The sequence below is a fragment of the Perna viridis genome, chromosome 10, assembly GCF_037379345.1.
Source record: "Perna viridis isolate PV_CMFRI_1.1 ecotype Kerala chromosome 10, ASM3737934v1, whole genome shotgun sequence".
Taxonomy (NCBI): domain Eukaryota; kingdom Metazoa; phylum Mollusca; class Bivalvia; order Mytilida; family Mytilidae; genus Perna; species Perna viridis.
This window is the reverse complement of record NC_142454.1, coordinates 17,139,634-17,158,211: the sequence shown is the minus strand read 5'-3', so window position 1 is coordinate 17,158,211 and position 18,578 is coordinate 17,139,634. Positions and strand designations below refer to the sequence as shown.

Genomic DNA, 18,578 nt, shown 5'->3' with positions numbered 1-18,578 from the left:
TTCTTTTTGTTAATAAGTTGCTTTATAGGTTTATGTGATGAAAGGTGTATTGAAAATCCAACAGTTTCCATTGTATTTTAGTGTCATTGACAGAGTTATCTCCCTTAATTTTGATTTTTGCAGTACATTCTATATAATTTCAATCTTTTAAGAACAAGGGTTGTATGAAAAGCCACATGTTAATATCTGTTTACAATAACATTTTAAATAAATTTTTTTAAAAATATTATGTAGGTTTTCCAACCATAAATCACATTTTGCATGATTCTTAACTGGAGTGCTACTTAAGTGGACAAATTCTGTAATCCAAGGGAGGTTACAATTTGGATAAGTTTCATTGTAATGAGAGCTTCAACCTATAAAGGAAGACAAACCGTAACAAAACTACATTTATGATGCTTCAAAATCACTAAAAGAAGTATCAGTAAGACTGATTAGTTTTTTCTTAATTGAATAGTAATACTAAGATTTCAAAAGTTGTTTATGTCGGGAATTTTACGATTTTTATCCTTTGACTTTATGGAAATCTTGTTTATATTTTCCAGGAAAAAGTTTAAGACAAGATCAGGTGATACAGTACGACTTGTTGAGCTACTTGATGAGGGTTTGAAAAGGGCTGAGCAAAAATTAATTGAGAAAGGAAGAAATAAGGTAAAAAAATCATTTAAGAGTTTATAGTTTCATCTTGTTAACAAAAATGCAATGGTATATTTTTTCTACCATCCATGGGTCCATCCATTCAGCAATATTGTACATTTTTCCATTGGTGTTCCCACTTTATATATCTTTTGTAAAAATTGTATGACAAAAATATCAGGCAAAACAATATGATTTTGTTTGTTGTGGTTAGCAGCAATATTTCAGCTATATTCAGGCGATGAACGTGAAGTGGTTGATAAAATGAACATGAAATGATGATGAAATGAAAAATGGGATGGGACATAAGGGTAATGGGGTCGAGAAATTTTGATTGCCACTGGAAATAGGGAGAGGTGGGTAGGGTTGGGCAATTTAGCCTCCTGTTGCGGAGCCCTATGGTTCCTACTTCAACAGAAAACTACAGTAGGATTTTTAACGTGTGAGAAATGTGGCATTTTTTCCAACATGGTGCACCACTATGGTTTGCAGTCAGGTTTTCTGTATTATAGCCTGACAACCCTAGCATGTAACACACCAGGGGTACCCCATTCCACCACCTGGGGCACACAACTCAGTTGCTCTGTGAGCAGAGTGCCCTAGCCCCTGGCTAGAGTTTTGAGCACTATTTAGTCACCTTTATGACAAGCTTATCGCTGCTGCAGGCCTATTCTTTTGACACCCGGACCTGCACGGGTCAAAAAACAGTTTGAAATAAGGTGCAAGAATCTCATTGATTCAATTGTTCCATCATAATTAATTTTCAAAATTGGTGTCTACTGCATGGAGTAGTCTACTGTGAAAGGACTTACCAATTTTCGTGGATTAAGGAAGAAATACAAGTTCATTGATTCTTGAATTTGTGGTTTTGAGTTTTTCAGTATACACATCAATGGAATTCACCTTTTTGTTGGGAACCATATTTCATGGTTTGGTTTACGCATGAAAATCATGAAAATTGGTACCCCATGAACAATAGTACTTTCACAGTATTTTGTAAATCCATTAATGTTATGTGCAATACAAACAAACCAGGATATTCAAATATAGTATTTTTTTTTTAAGAATATTAAAAGATAAGATTTAAATAATTTAACATTTAAAAAAAAAATCTATGAATTCAAAAACAAATAAAATAAGGTATCATAAATCAATAATGAAACTGAAAAATTGGAAAAAGCAGTGACATAATTTCTTTCTAGCTTATAACTTTGTCCTGTTAAAGGTCTAATCCTCAAATTCCATGAAACAAAGAATATCTCCAGGACCATGAAGGACCATGAACTTTGGCTTGAACAGATAAATCTTTGTAAATATTTTATGCTTGTTTTGCAGGAATTGACAAAAGAACAATTTAATGCAGCTAAGGAGCATGTGGCCTATGGGTGTATAAAATATGCTGATCTATCACATAGCCGCACCAATGATTATGTTTTTTCATTTGACAAGGTTAGTAGAGAGTGTGTACTAAAACAAGGTAAAAGCAATCTTACAATACATTTGACTTGTGATTAGTTTTGTTAAGTCTGTCTCCAGGTTTTGATTTTGTTAATACTAGCACTTAAATCTAATGATAGAGTTCTTATTGAACTTCTATTTAAGGCCAGTGGAGGATTGTTATGAAATTGTAGGATCTGAGGGCATGTGTATAAAAACCATGAAGGAGTTACCATTTATGTATAGAAAAGCATTTTTATACAATCAAGAAAAAATAGCTTTCATGTTATGGAGTGCTGTTGATGTTGTTGGCTTCACTATCTGGTATTCACAGACAATTAGGTTTCTAGACCTGAACTTGGGTGTAAATGTATGGATCTGTATGGCATTTACCACATGATGCAATATCACAAAAGGAAGGCTGGAAAGATTTTTTAGTTGTAACTTAAACCCTTTAGAAATGAGTTGCCAAAAAAGATGCCCGAAACAAGCATTTTCAAGAATCTGGACAGTAATTTAGAGGCCCCCCAAAAAAGGCCACTTCAATTCTGGCCAAATTCTTATTGAGTGTCAAATATTTATACACTTTCAAAATTCAGAGTTTAGTACTAGCACCTAGATCTGTTGATAGAATTCTCATCACTTTTTTTACTTTTTTAAAGCCAATAGAGGATTTAAATGGAATTGTTTAGTGTAGGTCACATATATATATAAAAATATTTTTATTATGTAATGATTCTCTTTATTAATCCCTGAAATAATATCATATCAATGTCATTATGTCATATGAATAGGCAGTTTTGTTTAACAGTTTCTGTGGAAGAATTTTATTTTCTGATGAATATTCATTTATTTTGTGGTTCAGTCAAATCATGAAAAGGGGTTTAATTAGATTTGCAACAAGCTTTCTGATTGGTTTATTCTCTTTTACCAAACCATGTTATTTTGTATAACCTGACCTGGTACTGTGATGTCATTAACATTGAATGGTCCACACTCTGTGATTCTAATAATCCTTAATCAATTTGATTATGAATCAATCAGTAATATTTGGACTGGAATTCATTAAAAAGTAAGGAATGTTTCTAATTGTTGAACAGGTTACACAAAATTAACTGGTTTGGGCTTGTTAACTATTATATTTTATGCTATATTCACCCACTGCCTGAATCTTAAAGAGATTGATACTTAAAACCCTTTCATATGATAGTAATGGTTCACATGGCCATTAAAGCATGCAAGTATAAAAGTTGTGACTGAAATATATCCAGTTACAATGAAAGTTTACATAACATGGATATGATAAAGAATGTAAAGTTATATTGTCTTTTATAGATGTTGGATGACAGAGGGAACACAGCAGCCTACCTGTTGTATGCCTATGTAAGAATAAGGTAATATTTATTGAAGGTTTACAGCCCCCTCCTCTCCCTTTTAAGAAAATTTGCATGCCTTTGTTATAAAGTATCTCAAGTTGAGAGCTGATTTGACTATTTTTCAGGGGCAGGTACAGATATTTTGATAAATGAGCAGGAAGTTCCAAGCTATTATTTTCTCATTTTGTCAAGATTTTGAACAAAATTAACTAAATTTTCCCAAAAGGGTATTCCAACCATAATAAAACCGCCATTCTTTTCTGGATGTGATACTGTTCTTCCAGCTACTGTGAAAGTACTGTTGTTCATGGGGTACCAGTTTTCATGGTTTTCGTTGATATGGCAACCACAAAACTTGGTTTCCAATTTCTTACCGTTGATGTGTATAATGAAACCTAAAAACCAGGAATTCAGGAATCCACGAACTTGTGTTTCTTACCCCGAAAATTGGTATCCACGAATTAAAGTACTTTGACAGTATTAGATTTCTATCACGCCTTTTCCTGTTTCTTTAACTTTAGTGTTTATGCTAACTAAAAACAAATAGAAGAAATTAGTTACATTTATAGGAAAAAGTTCATCAGTATTGAGCATAATAAGACTTGTTAGAATTGACTGAATTTAATAGAATGTTCATTGCAGAGTGCTTTGTGATATAATATCCTGAAGTAACATTCTTTTAAAACAAATTAAAATACAAGTTTTTCTATAAATCAGACAAATTTGAAAAAAAAAATATTAAACCTGCTTGTCAAAAATCCTACAATTCAATAGTTCAGTTTTAATCATTTATGTTCATTATGGATCTGTTTTTTATATTGAACATCATTTTGTCTGTCAGAAGAAATAATTTTCAAAAGAATGTAAAGAAAACTAACATTTTGATAGAGTTAATTGCCCTTATATTTATCATATGTAGTAGTAAATCATTTTTCATTTTACCAAAACAATATAGTAAATCTTACCAGAAAAAAAAATGAAATGTGAGAATATTACTCATCTATTTATGACATCATTATATCTTAAGACATTGACTGTAGTTACATTGGAAGTTATAATTTTTCTCAGACTATTTTTTTTATGTTTTGCACATCATTTCCTGAATTAACACTGACAAGAGAATGGGATGTTTTCTTACCATTTTCAACCCCTGCCTGGTTCTTACCAAGACTGGTACTCAAATGGCACATTAAAGAAATGACTGTAGTATGCAACTGTTACAGCTGGTGTAAAGTACTGGTGTACTTGTTTTAGCATGACCTTCCTTTTTTAGATGCAAATGATAATTGGGGATTGGTATTTGCAGTTAGCTCTGTGTTTATTGCCTTTTACCAACCTTGGAATGTAATCAATATTTAAAATGTATGAAATCTATGACTTCTTTTCAATTCAGAAATTATTGGCATGTTTTTCCTATTACTGTGAAAGTACTTGAATTCGTGGATACCAGTTTTCATGGATCAGGGAAGAAACACAATTGTGTGGATTCTTGAATTTGTGGTTTTGAAGTTTTCAGTATACTCATCAATGAAAATCTACTATTAGTTGGGAACCCAATTTTGTGGTTTGACCAACCCACAAGAACAACGAAATTGGTACCCCACGAACAACAGTACTTTCACAGTAGTACAAAAATATGACTGGCTCGTAATTGTGATAATCAAATCTTTGTTACAGGGGTCCTTTAGGATAACTGAAATAGGACTTACATGCATCATGATTGCAAAAAATACAATCCTCTTTTTTTCTACAATGTGAATAATAAGTGGTGGCAATAATTTGTAAATTTTCAGTATTTTATTTGATATATCTTTTTATCTGTCTTTTTAGCTTATTTATTTTCTTATGTTTTATCAGTTCTTTCAAAAAATACTCAATTTCACATGGAGAAATATTAAGATTGAAAGACTGAGTTAAAATACTTAATATAATACAATGTACTTATTTAGTTTGATTAAAAGTAGTATTCAAGAGTTTAGAATCTTGAAAAAAGTCATGAAAAAGGGCAAATAAAAAGTAACAGACTCTGAAGAGTGTTGAAATGTCTGAGTACATAGCACCATTTCATATTATTCATCTGTGTTTTGACATAGGTCATTCTGTCTGTCTGTCATTTCATTTCTCTGTCCACGCATAGTATGATTACTCAGAAGTGCTCCTTATAGTTTTATAAAGAAAATTTTACAAAATTTGTTTTAGTGTGAGGAAACTCAGAGACAGACAATTCTATAACAGGAGTGAGTCACAAATATAAAAAAATCCTAGACTTTTCACCATCAATTACAAATAAATTTGATTAAGTGAATTGGATATTTTGCAGTTAGCAAACAAATACACCCTGTCAAAGCCATCAATTTTTGCTCATGACTTTATAGAAACCAACACATAAATTGTTTGCTATCAGCTGTTTTTGTTACCTTTTCATACTAAATAATGCCCTTTTAGTACTAGTTTCTTTCTGGCAGTTACATGTGGTGACAGTACAGAATTAACAATAGGATTTAAGAGGTAGAAATAGAATGTGAATTTACATTATTGATGGCAAGCAGGAAATAAAATAAGTATAAAATCCAGCAATATTGCACTGCATTTACTTATTTGGTTTTTTTTTAGTGCAAATGTTTAATGTAACTAAGTTACTATTTTTGTAATATGATAAGAGCTTTTAAATAGTGATATAATTTATTTTGAAAATGCTTTTAGAAATATAATCTTTGTTGCTTAAATGCTACTTAGACAAAAAATGGTAACTTTAATTTGGAAAGTATTTCTGTGCAAGTTTTAAGATTCAGTCAGTTTTAAGGTAGAAACTCATGAAAATCACTGTTATATTAGTATACTTTAGCTTTATACAATAAAACTTTACAATCTTCTAAAATTGTCTCGAAAGGATCATAGGTGTTAGCCTTTGAAAATTCTAAAACATGAGACCTTTCTTTCAAAATTTTCTCAACACTGGAGATTTGCCAAGTATATATTATATGGACTGATTGGAGCCCCAAAAAATTCAATTGACCTCAGCTAGGCTTCAGTCAAGATAAATTTTAAGTGACCAAAGGTTCATAGCCATATGACCCTTGGCATATGAACCATTTGCTAAATAGAACAGATTTAATAAAAAAAATTTTATTCTTTAAAAGGTATGAAAAAGATTTGAATATGTTGTGATCTATTATTTTGTAAAAATAATGTACTGTTATTAACAAAAAGTCTCACAGTTAACTGTTGATTACTGTAAAATAACTCAATTTTGTGAACAAGGAAAACCTGTGAAAATAAATCACCTCAAATAAATTGATTCTACATGAAATACATATTCACATATTAAAATGAGTGTAGGTCAAGAAATAGAATAGTATTTTTCAAGAGTACCCCCTCATCAGTAGCATTAGAATCGAAAACATATAAAGAAATGTGAAAATGAGTTGTTTTATAGTAAAAATAATGTATTTTTTATGAAAGAAATCATGAAAACTCCATTTTATCTTTGTTTTATTTATGGATTGGCCATTAATGTTGCACTATTTTACATTAAGGGCTAGCCGTAGTTAAACTAGGATAAAATGGGAGTTACTGTGATCTATTTATATTTTTATATAATAGTTTCTTCGTATTTTATAAAAGATGCAGTCTACATGTTGCACAAAGGCAACAGTTATAGAGCATAATTATGATGTGATGTCAGAAAAAAATAGATAAACTTTTCTATGACATCAGAAATCAGACTGCCATATGTCTATGATGTTGGTCATATACTTAACAAAGTTTTACCACGGACCTTTGAAGCATTTTGTATTAGAACATGGTATTTATTATGTAGGTCAATAGCCAGAAATGCCAACATTAGTCAGGATCAATTGAAGAAAGCTGCAGTCACAGAAAAGATCTGTTTAGACCATCCAAAGGAATGGAAACTGGCCAAATGTCTGCTTCGCTTCCCAGAAATAATTCTACGTTGCTTGGATGACTTACTGCTCCATACTCTATGTGAATTCCTGTATGACACAGCCAATACATTCACTGAGTTCTATGACAGCTGCTACTGTATAGAGAAGGATAAACAGTCAGGTAGGTTGGAGAGGAGTTCGTTAGTGAAGAGTTTTTTTTTTGGCTTCAAAGCAAAGAAGTAAAATGGTTCCCTCCTCCTTATAAAGGAGTGCTAGTGTCTAGTCTTTGTTACACATTGTGGACACTAAAAACAGCTGTTTTAGACAGTGCAAGAATCTTACTATCAAATCAGTCAAATCAGGCTTTCGATTGTACATGACTTCAAAAAGACAGTGTGCAACTGATTTACAGGGGATGGGAATGTGAGAGTCAGGAAATTGTAGTGAAGGGGGTCAGAAAACAGAAATTGAAGGTGATGGGGGGAAAATGAACGGGATTTTTTGTCAACTTTCTTTTTCTTCACCAATTTAGGCAAGTGAGAAAGAATAAAAGGGGATTGTAAGTGGGAACTTATAACCCTAGTGACCCTAACAATTTTTTGTATGGTTAGTTAGAATGGAAACAATCCCCTGCTACTGTTTGAAGTTTTCCTTCAGGAGTTGTAATAAGTGTAATGCTATGATACAGTGAGTTCGGTAGGTCAATACCTGATGTTGGATTTCATTTTCCATTTAACTACAAACCCTTTGAAGTTTTCCTTTAATGTTTAGCAGATATAATTCAGTCCATTGAACATGTGTTACAGTAAATATCTTTCAGTATGATACCATATGATTAATCCTGGTATGGACCGTACTTAGGATATTAAATCAGTAAATAATTTGACCATGACTTAAAGGATAAAAAATGAGATATGCTTATAAAACAAATGATAAGAATTTGGATAGTAAAATGTTATATTTAATAATTATAGTCTCCTTCTATGCTCAAAATGATATTGTCTGTATTAGATTCATTCATATGTACACATGGCATGATCACGAAAACAGGAAACAAAGACAAGTCTGCCTTTGGTGGAAAATTTAATATGTCTAATTATCAGTTTAGCTTCTACAGAATTAAGCCTGGTCTCATGTAATATTGCTAAACTTTACATGTAAAGACAATTTATTATAGGGCTTGGTGATATAAAGCACAAGCCTGTAGGAAATGTTCCTGTAGATTTCAAATTTGTCAAGGCTGTGCAGTGCTAGCTAATTTGTACTCTTAAAAGATTATTTTTATTCTGTGACATAGAACTGTAGATTACTGGTACCGTAATGTTTCAAGGATGGGAAATATTGAATCTTGAACTGCATCTCGTGTTAAATGGTATTTCTACACTTTTCTAATTTAGAGTGCTAGGCTTGCAGAGCATTTTAACTTTCCAGTTAACTTTCCAGTTCGTAGAAATGCAATTTAACACAATTTTTATTGACTTTTGATCTTCCTAGCTTTGTTTGTGCGTAAGGTCATAATGCAAAAAGAGCATGTTTTAGTGATGTTACAATGGAATTTAAACCAAGAAAATCTCTAGAGTGGAGAACTCTTTTTCTCACATCAGTTAAAAGGTGTAAAGATTGAGCAGAAATAAGAGAAAAAATTCATTCTGCTTTTTTTTTTCTTTTTTTTAGCTCACCTGGCCAAAGGCCATGTGAGCTATTGCCATCACTCCGTGTCCGTCGTCCGTCGTCGTTGTCGTCCATCATCGTTGTCGTCATCGTCGTCATTAACAATTATACAAAACGCTTCTCCTTTAAAACTACTCGACTAATTAGAACCAAACTTGGTATGAATGTTCCTTGGGGTATCCTGCATAGAACTGATGTGGGGATTTTGATTCGTCAAAAAACATGGCCGCCACTACTAAAAATACAACATAGGGGTCAGACAGTAGTTTTTCACATATATCTCCTAAACTGTTGGGTTAAGCTGAATTCTGACATGGGTAAAAGTGTTCAGCATGATGAGATCTATCTCTGGTCAAATTTTGGTTTAATCCAGTCAGCCATGTTGGAATTATTGCCCTTTTTCAACGATTTTTGCTATTTTTAATGTTATTTCTTTCAAAAATCTTCTCCTCTGACACTACTTGACCCATTGAAACCAAACTTGGTATGAATGTTCCTTGGGGTATACTGCATAGAACTGATTTGGGGATTTTTGATTTGTCGAAAAACATGGCCGCCGTTGCTAAAAATAGAACATAGGGGTCAGACAGTAGTTTTTCACATATATCTCCTAAACTGTTAGGTTTAACTGAATTTTGATGTGGGTAAAAGTGTTCAGCATGATTAGATCTATCTCTAGTCAAATTTTGGTTTTAATCCTTTAAGCCATGTTGGAGTTATTGTCCTTTTTCAACGATTTTTGCTATTTTTATGTTATTTCTTTCAAAAATCTTCTCCTCTGACACTGCTTGACCAATTGAAACCAAACTTGGTATGAATGTTCCTTGGGGTGTACTGCATTGAACTGTTGTGGGGATTTTTAATTCGTTGAAAACCATGGCCGCCGTTATTAAAAATAGAACATAGGAGTCAGACAGTAGTTTTTCACATATATCTCCAAGACCGTTAGGTTTATCAAAATTCTTTCAATACCTGAAATGATCCATATTATTAGGACTACAAAAGTCCTCAGACTCCTTGGAAGAGTTATTGCCCTTGAAAGGGGAAAAATGACTTTTTTTTAAATAGTTTTCAGTCAATATCTTGAAAACTATGATAGATTAAAAGAAACTTTCAATTGTTGAAAAGATCTTGTAATAGTCCTACCAAAGTCCTCTTGAGTTAAAATTGTTGGACAACTTCTTGTTTAATTTATTACCTTTGAAAAGCAAAATTCAACAAGGTGAGTGATTCAGGCTCCTGGGAGCCTCTTGTTTTAATATATATTTAGACAAAAAAAAAAGAAAATCATTAACTTCAAACATTGCCCATGCAAATTACTTGAAAAGTATATGATATATGATAGATTCTTTTGAAATTGAAATATTTTTTCATGTGATGAAATCGAGGTCAAGTTTAATTTTTAGAAAAATTGCTTATTTTGTTTCCAAGTGGCAGCCACTTCTGTTGCAATAGTAGGGACTTTAACATTTGAAGGAGGAGAATCAGGTTTGCTGTCAATTTGACAGTTTCTTTTTTATTTTTTCAAAGTATGAATTTCTCTTAACATGCCATTATATATCTTCCTGCCTGTTTTCCCCTCTTGAGAAGGACAGTTTTAGTGTAAAATCTATTAATCTGTCCTTATGTAGTTTTAATTGACAAAATTCATAATAATTAAAAGATAAAGTTTTCACATCATATCAGATTCTTACCAGTATTACCTCTTTGTACATGCTCATTTTTATAAAAAAAAAATTTAAAAGTCTAAGAAGATGTTCCCAAATATGTAATAGGTATGGATTACCTGAAAAAAGGTTGATATTTAATTGATCTCATTTAGAGAATTACTAGTTAAACTGTTGATTTAAAATATTAGACTTCTTTGAAAATTTCAGTGGAAAAAAACATAACCATTTAATTCCAGTATGGCAATGTCAGAAGAAATAAGATCAAAATTTACTATTTAGTGAATGACCACAGTCAAAATATTTCAATACAGTTATTGTAATATTGTATCAGATGTAAAATTAACTGTTATTAAAGATGGTAGGTATTAGTTCTAATGTATTGATTATGACCAATATGTTGTATGGCATATCATTGAATGGTTTATAGGATTTACTCAATATGTTGTCTTTATGAAGAATGGGTCAGCATGTACTTTAAATTAATACTTTGTACTTGATTAATTGTGTCCTCTTTCATGGTATATATGTTGTGTTGACTTTTCTGCTTGTTTTGTCAGTCTGTCTGTCTGTCTGTCAGGAAGTTCATGCCCTATTTACCTCGGCATAAATAAGCACTGATGTCATTTACCTAGTTACCTGGATTCAGTGGATTCAGCGGTGGATCCACAAAGTGGACGGGTGAGGTTGTGATAATTTTTGTTTATACGTACCTATATATTCAATCAACCATATCTAGTGGGCCCAGTGTCCTCAACCCCCTTTTAATCTACCAATGGGATTAGAACAAATCCTCACAATTATTCAAAGTGATAAAGTGATAAGTTTGGTAATTCTTTCAGCTTTTAATAGTATCAAATGCCTTTTTGATGCATTATAATAAGATGCCCTATTATTTACAAGGCCAGTTATAAGTTTCTGTGAAAGAAATCTTTACATTGTTTATAGAGTACCAATTTCAGATTTCAATCTTGAATGTAAAATTGAGTATAATTGAGTACAAAATCAGTTTGCAAGTGCATTAATGAAGTCTACATATTTAATTTTCCAAATTATGTAAAACCACAAAAAAAAAAGGAAATAGTCATTATATTTCATATCTGTAGGTAAGAGTTTTTGAGTAACGATGACCCCTCTCCCCCTTTTTTTGGGGGCAACGATGACTCCTCTTCCTCTTTGTAGCAAACATATGTTCGAAATTTTGAAAAACATGATTGTAATTGGTGAAACTCCATTAAAGCGTACTGATTATTTCTCACAAGTATATTATTTCACTGTTAATACCTACAACAAACTAGGCTTAGTATATATATAATATTCACAGAGAGAAATGTTAGATAATTTCTGCTTGCATATTTTATGATGATATCCTTATTTTAGACTGACGGTTATTGCAGTTCTTCACTGTGACTTAGATTACTCAGAAGTTCAGTGAAAGTGGTATTCTGGAGAAATAAAAAAGTACTCAATGCTCTTAGTAGTTAAATATGTAAACTAGAAAAAACTTTTCACTTGATATATTCCCACTCCCCCAATTGATAACATTCACCTTTTGACCTCCTAATTGATTTGGATCAAAATCTAAAATATGAGGTACACAATGGGAACATGTAATGAAGATTCTGTGAAAGTTTCATTAAATTCCATTCTGTGGTGTAGGAGGAGTCACAGATAAGATAGAGGTTCCCCTCTGGGTAACAGAAGGGAGAAAGTATGGATGAAAGGACGGATGAAAAGACAGACACCCCTATATCAGTTTATATGGTACTCGCACTCAAAGTTTGGAGTAAAATAAAAATAATTTCCCCAATGTACCCCATACAAATGTTTATCTGGTGTTAATAAAACTTTTACAAAGTTTAGTATAATAATGCAGTAGAGTCATTGCAAAATGTGTGAAAAGGGAAGTTTACTATTTCTCTCTCAAATGGCCACTTTAAATACACTGCACCTAGATCTGTTCATTGTTAGTGCATAATATTTGTTTGTATTGATCAAAGTAGTTAAGAAAAGCCAAAACTGAGTTCTTAAAAATCATATCTGAAATTTAATATGAAATTGTAAGAGGTATTATGTACATGTGTAAATATTCTGCCACCATAATGTCAGTTAGCATAAAAGGGAAAAATGTGGATTTTCAGTAACGTTTATTCCATGTCAATTTTGTGAACAAATTTCTACTAACATTGTTCCATTAGTATAATGATTTTGAAAGCCTTATTTTCCAAGCTTTACTATAGTGTGTACCACTGAGACATCATTCCTCCTAGAAATTCACAATGAAATTTTGAAAATTACGTTTTTAACATGAAAATAATGGAAACGTCAGAAGTGGTTGGTGAGACCTTACATGATTTTGTGGCCTCTTTTGTTATATGGCATGCTAGTTATTTCAGTATTGAGTCATTTATAATATGATTTGTTATAAGGCCTTAGATTGATTATCTCCCTTCCAAGTAAAATGGGTTATTTTCCATAGACTATCTTAGTTGACTGTGACGTCATTTTTGTTGATTGGTCAACAGTCGTAAATTCAAATAATTCCGAACAAGATAAGGTTTTGATGGAGAAACTAATCTTAATTTTGAACAGAAGCTGTTAGAAATTAAGTTAAGAGGATTGTTTTCTAAATTTTGACCAAGTTATGCTTGGCAACCAACTTTTGGGACACCTTACGCTTCTCCATAAAATGCTTCACGGTTCATGAAGTATAAATTGTCTCTATGTTGGTTATTTCGCGTAACTCTGTCAAAAATTCTAAAAAATCCTCAAATAATCCATTGTAGTCCCATGTATACCTTGACACTGCTCATGCTCATACATGGCTTGAACACTTCACCTCTAGTTTCTGGAAAAGGCCTAATTTGCAGTCAGAACTTTGAAATTTGTTGTGCTCCATTGCATTGACCCAGAATATTTGACATAAATGAAATAGTGCTTATATGATGCTATTTAAGAACTTGTCATTTTTAGGAAGTTAATTTAGTTAATGAGAGAAAAATGACGATATCGCCTCTTCTGTAGTGAAAATTTTAGGAAATTGAATGGCATGTGGTAAAAACATCCTAGCTGTGAAGAAAATTGTTTTTACGTAATGCAAGAACTGTGTTAATTTCTTTCTGAAGATCTTATATAGAAAAATTTTCCATTAATCATTGCCATTAGTCAAGAAAGCTTACTGAAAACAATGCATTGTTCAAGCAGATAATAGTTTGCCTATACCACAGTTAGGATTTCAGTTTTCTTTATCTCATTGTGTATTCATTCACACACTATTGTGTCATATTTGTCACAGCTCTAACAGAATGAATTCATTTTCATAAGACTCGTCGTATTATGGTACACATAAGTCCATCTGTTGTTCACATTTCACACAATATTACTGAAAAATGCTGCCAACAGTTTTTGTAAAACTTACAAAAAACTTGAGTTATAGTGTCAAAACAGAAAAAAATCGTAAGAAAAGACTGTAGACTCCAAATATTGTTTGCATTTTAAAATGATTGTTTTCAATAGTGAAGTAATATCATTATATGATAGCTGTGGCAAAATGGATTACCGGTAGCCTCATTGCAACTAGGGTTACAAAGTAATGAGTAGCACACTTTACTAGGTCCTAGGTTAAATAAGTCTGCTATGAACATCATTAAGCCTTTATAATATTCCAGAAACAAGGTTTTTTTTTTCTCTGACATCATGGTGAATCACATGAGTTTGCCTTGTTAGCTAATGAGAAATTTCATACTCTCTGGAGCATTAATGTTTTGTCATGCGTCTTCTACAACTGCCTAGAAACATGCAAAGTTTATCAGAAAAAGAAGGAAAAAGATAATATATTGTTCTGTTAATGAGTGTAAATTAAATTAAGTTAGTCTTTTTTTTATTATCAGCATTTAATTGAAATAGTGCATCCAGGAACTTATAAAGGGAGTTACATGTACCTACTGGCTATAATTTGCTCATTATTTGCTCAAAATTTACCCAAAGTCAAAAGTTTCCAATAAAAGATGGGTTCCACCCCATAGGCTCCTCTCTGTTCTATCAATGGCATGATAAAAATTAACATTTGTTCCTAATCTTAGTTATTTTGTAGCTGAGTATTTATCAGTCTTTTCTAAACACATACTCAGTCCATAACTATACATTGTAACTCTCCCATTCTATTTTGTCTTACTCAAGTCAATAGGAGGGATTTTATTTAAATAAGAGGAACAAAATTACAAGACTGCTCCAGATTTATTTTTTGTTTACATGAATTAGGCAGTGTTTTTAGCAAAACATCATTTTTTCGCCCCAACAACTTGAGGAGAGGGATTACTACAAGTTTAAGCATTCCTCATAACTGATGATTTTTCCATCAGTATTTGGTCTGCATCATATAGCTTTACATTACCTTAAATTGATGAATTTTGATGAGTTGTTTTTTGCTTGTATGAGAATGGGAAGTTTACATTAAATGATAAAATGATTGGTTAGCATTGGACTTTACCCAGTTTCCGATTCAGACATGAGGGCGTGTTACAATTGACTATAGAAGTCATATACATTATCAGGGCCCCAATATATATTTATAGCCATAATTGCCAGTTGTTTAATCTAGTTCCTGATCTGGTTCCCTGGTCAATATCATGATCAACCCAAAAATCACTAAAAATTTGAGAGAAATATGTGGAAAGAAAACATTACCTGCACTTTCTGGTAATCAGTTGTTTTGATTGAAAAACATTCAGGTCATCACAGTTATGAAGGAATAATCATATCAAAGGAACCAAGATTCTAGCGGAAGTCATTCGGTTTTAGAGCATATAGCATTTGTGCCATTTTGGATATTGAATGCAAACCGAAATCAGTGGCATAGAATATTTGACAGTTAGCAACTTGGAAGACTTCAGTCTTTGATTTTTTCTTGCTATAAAATTATTTTTTATAGACATTTTCAATAGGAGAAAGTAGCATTGATATATTTAAGACAGGCTCCTTTTACAGATTTTATTTGTTCCATGTAAGGTTTAGTCCGAACGGCTAACCTATAATTGGTCTAGATATTGGATACAATTTGTAGTGTTCTCTGAAGGTTCCAGAGTAATTTGTCAGCTGTTCAGGATTTGTACCATTTCATTTCTTCAATTATTAATTTTATCATCAATTTTCAAATTATCCATGGAGATGGATGACATGTTCCAAAATTAATTGGAAAACCAAGGTCTTGACATGCATGTTAAGTAAGAAAAATGAAATTATTTTTGTTCATAATTTTAATATTGATAACTTTTTCTCTACTGTGAAAAAATAAATTGGTTTTTACTATTGATGAATATTCATTAATTTCACTTTTAAGTTCGAAAATGGTACAGAATTTCCATTGCACTTAAAACTTTAAATTTTTAATTTGAATTTAGAATAAAACTTCTGGTATTTTATATTACTAAAATATCCTGTTTCAAGTCATGGAATATATTTGTTAATGTTCTTAGTTCCTTTGAGATTGAAAATGTGTAGGCCCAAAATTTTTTTAATCCTGATGAAACTTTGATCAGTAATTGATAATGATTATTAACATTGCCTTGTTTCAGTTATAAAGTGTTCATATATTGTGAAAGTACTTTAATTTTTGAATACAAGTATTTATCCTGAACAGATGGTCTAGTCAAGTGTAGAAAACAACTTATCCATCTGAATATTTAATTCCTTTGGTGGGTTATTCCTTAGAAATGTTCAAATGGGATGCATTCTGTGAAAAAAATATTCTGTTTTTGGAAACAAACACAACAACTCTGCGCTTCATTCGTTTATTCTGAAATTACAATATCAAATTGATTATTTTAATCATTATTTGCCTGATTTGTACTGAGACTAGTACTTCCTTCTTCCTGTGTTCATCCTTTCAGTTGCTAGGTATCATAGATTATTTCCTCTCTTTTGCGGATATATATTCAAGTTTTGCACCAAGTTCAATCTCTTATTAAAATATCAAGTTTTATAATAAAATCTTTATTTCAAGAGGCTTACACAGTTAGCTTACGGGCTAATGAGGCCCTCACACACAAAAACTACAACTACTAAAAAATTTTAAAAAAAAAAACAACATCAACATCAACACAACACAAAAACAAAAATTGATTTGACATTATCAAAGCACTTTAAAATAATACAATATAGAACATTAAAAACAGTGTAAGCAGCAACAAATTTCTCTTTTATGATACTCTAAAGTCTTAAGGTACTTCTTTACCGGTATATTGATTTTGAAGCTGAGTTTTAATTTTTGGGATTATCAAGTTTCCTTGTTCAGCATTTATTAGTGAATAAAGTTTGTTTCTTGAAACATAGTTAAATTTTTCTGATATATGTAACTTGGTGCTATATGATCCAATTTTTACAAACTTCAAGTGTAGCATTAGTAAAGTCTTCTACATATTTAACAGTGCAGCTCATATACTCTTGTTGTGCTTAAACTTAATTATGGCACAATATTTTCTAATCTTTTTTTTCCTGAATCAATTAATTAGGTTACTTTAAATTTCTTCCAGAACTGATATGCTGCAGTTTTTTTCCAAATTAGATGTAGTGGCAATGTCAATAAATTTCTACTGTAAGTGCTTGGTAAAAGCAACCTCCCTTTAAAATAAAATTTAAATGAAAGGGTAATCAAGGGAACCAAGGTTATAGCGGTAATCAAAAGAATGTAATCCAGGGACAAAGACCAGACATGGAAAACAGACTTACACAACAAAGAACATAAAGTACCGTAACTAAAATCATACATACAAAGTAACAAAAGTAAATGAGCAACTCGGACTCCACTAAAAACTTGGAGCATGGACCAGGTGCACCGGTAGGGTAAAATATTACTTAGATAAATTACTTTTATGAATAGAAAATAAGAAGGAAATGGTACTTTTTGTGCTCTAATTGTCAGTTTAAAATCATGACTGTTTAAGTTTAGATTGGATGAAAAAATAGGGTAGATAGATTCATTTTATTTTTTTTTTATTATATTATTTAAACATTTATTGAAAGAATTCTGGACTTTAATAGTGCTCAACTAAAATGTGAAGGTTTAGCTGCAATTCATAATAAATACCAATAAAATATGCTAGGAAAGACAGGTAATAGGGTAACCTTAAACAGACAATTTTTTTTCCTTCATTGGCCTTAACCAATAATGGGTTGCATGAAAGGTGATCATAGGTTAAACAACTATTGAATTTAAAAACTCAGGTACTGTGAGAGCCTTATATTAACAGATATTAATATTATGTACAGTGTACAGTGAAACCTGTCAAAATTGATCTCTTTATTTGAACATTTTATCTAAACTTGACATAGCTAAAGCCCTTTATTTCAGTTTATATGTAAACTAAACACCTATCTGAACCAAACCAATTTTAAAGTTCAAAAGGGGTTGGTTTAGACAGGTTTTACAGTATTTTCAAGAAATGGAACTTTACACTGACAAAATTATGCTTGTTGATTAAAAAAGAAGTAGTCAGATCCATCCATGCTGGAATTGCCCGAGCCTAATCCCAATTCAATAATTTTTCTGACACAGTCGGTATAGCTTGGCTTTTTTCCATTAGACCTTAAGGATGCTCTTCCATGAAAACGCAAGTCACCTGATCGCACTTCTTTTTCCCAATTGGCCAAATACTGATAACTTAGTGGCATTCAAAAAATGTGTATGGAAAATTTGGAATTGCGTTCGAAAAAAAACTGTATTGGAACCTTAAAAATTGCGTGCCATGTGTTATTTTATTGAAAGAAATGTAGAAACTTAGAAGTAAAAAAGAACAAAATTTTACTGTGTCGGCTATCTTTTTTAAAGATAGTACTTGTATAAAAATGTTTTGTAGTGCCAGGTTTTATTATTGTGTTTTTTTTTTATTTGAAATAATAAAAGTAAA

General features: G+C 31.6%; 1 protein-coding gene across 1 annotated transcript in view; it reads left to right on the top strand.

The window, feature by feature from the left end:
* The window catches only part of LOC148604761 (arginine--tRNA ligase, cytoplasmic-like), a 128,567-nt gene that overhangs the window by 100,101 nt on the left and 9,888 nt on the right, over positions 1–18,578 (top strand). Inside the window, exons 11-14 of the mRNA XM_088548341.1 lie at positions 546–651; positions 1,972–2,085; positions 3,409–3,467; positions 7,270–7,517. Of these exons, the coding sequence (XP_088404467.1) occupies positions 546–651; positions 1,972–2,085; positions 3,409–3,467; positions 7,270–7,517 (527 nt within the window). The remainder of the gene's footprint in view (positions 1–545; positions 652–1,971; positions 2,086–3,408; positions 3,468–7,269; positions 7,518–18,578) is intronic.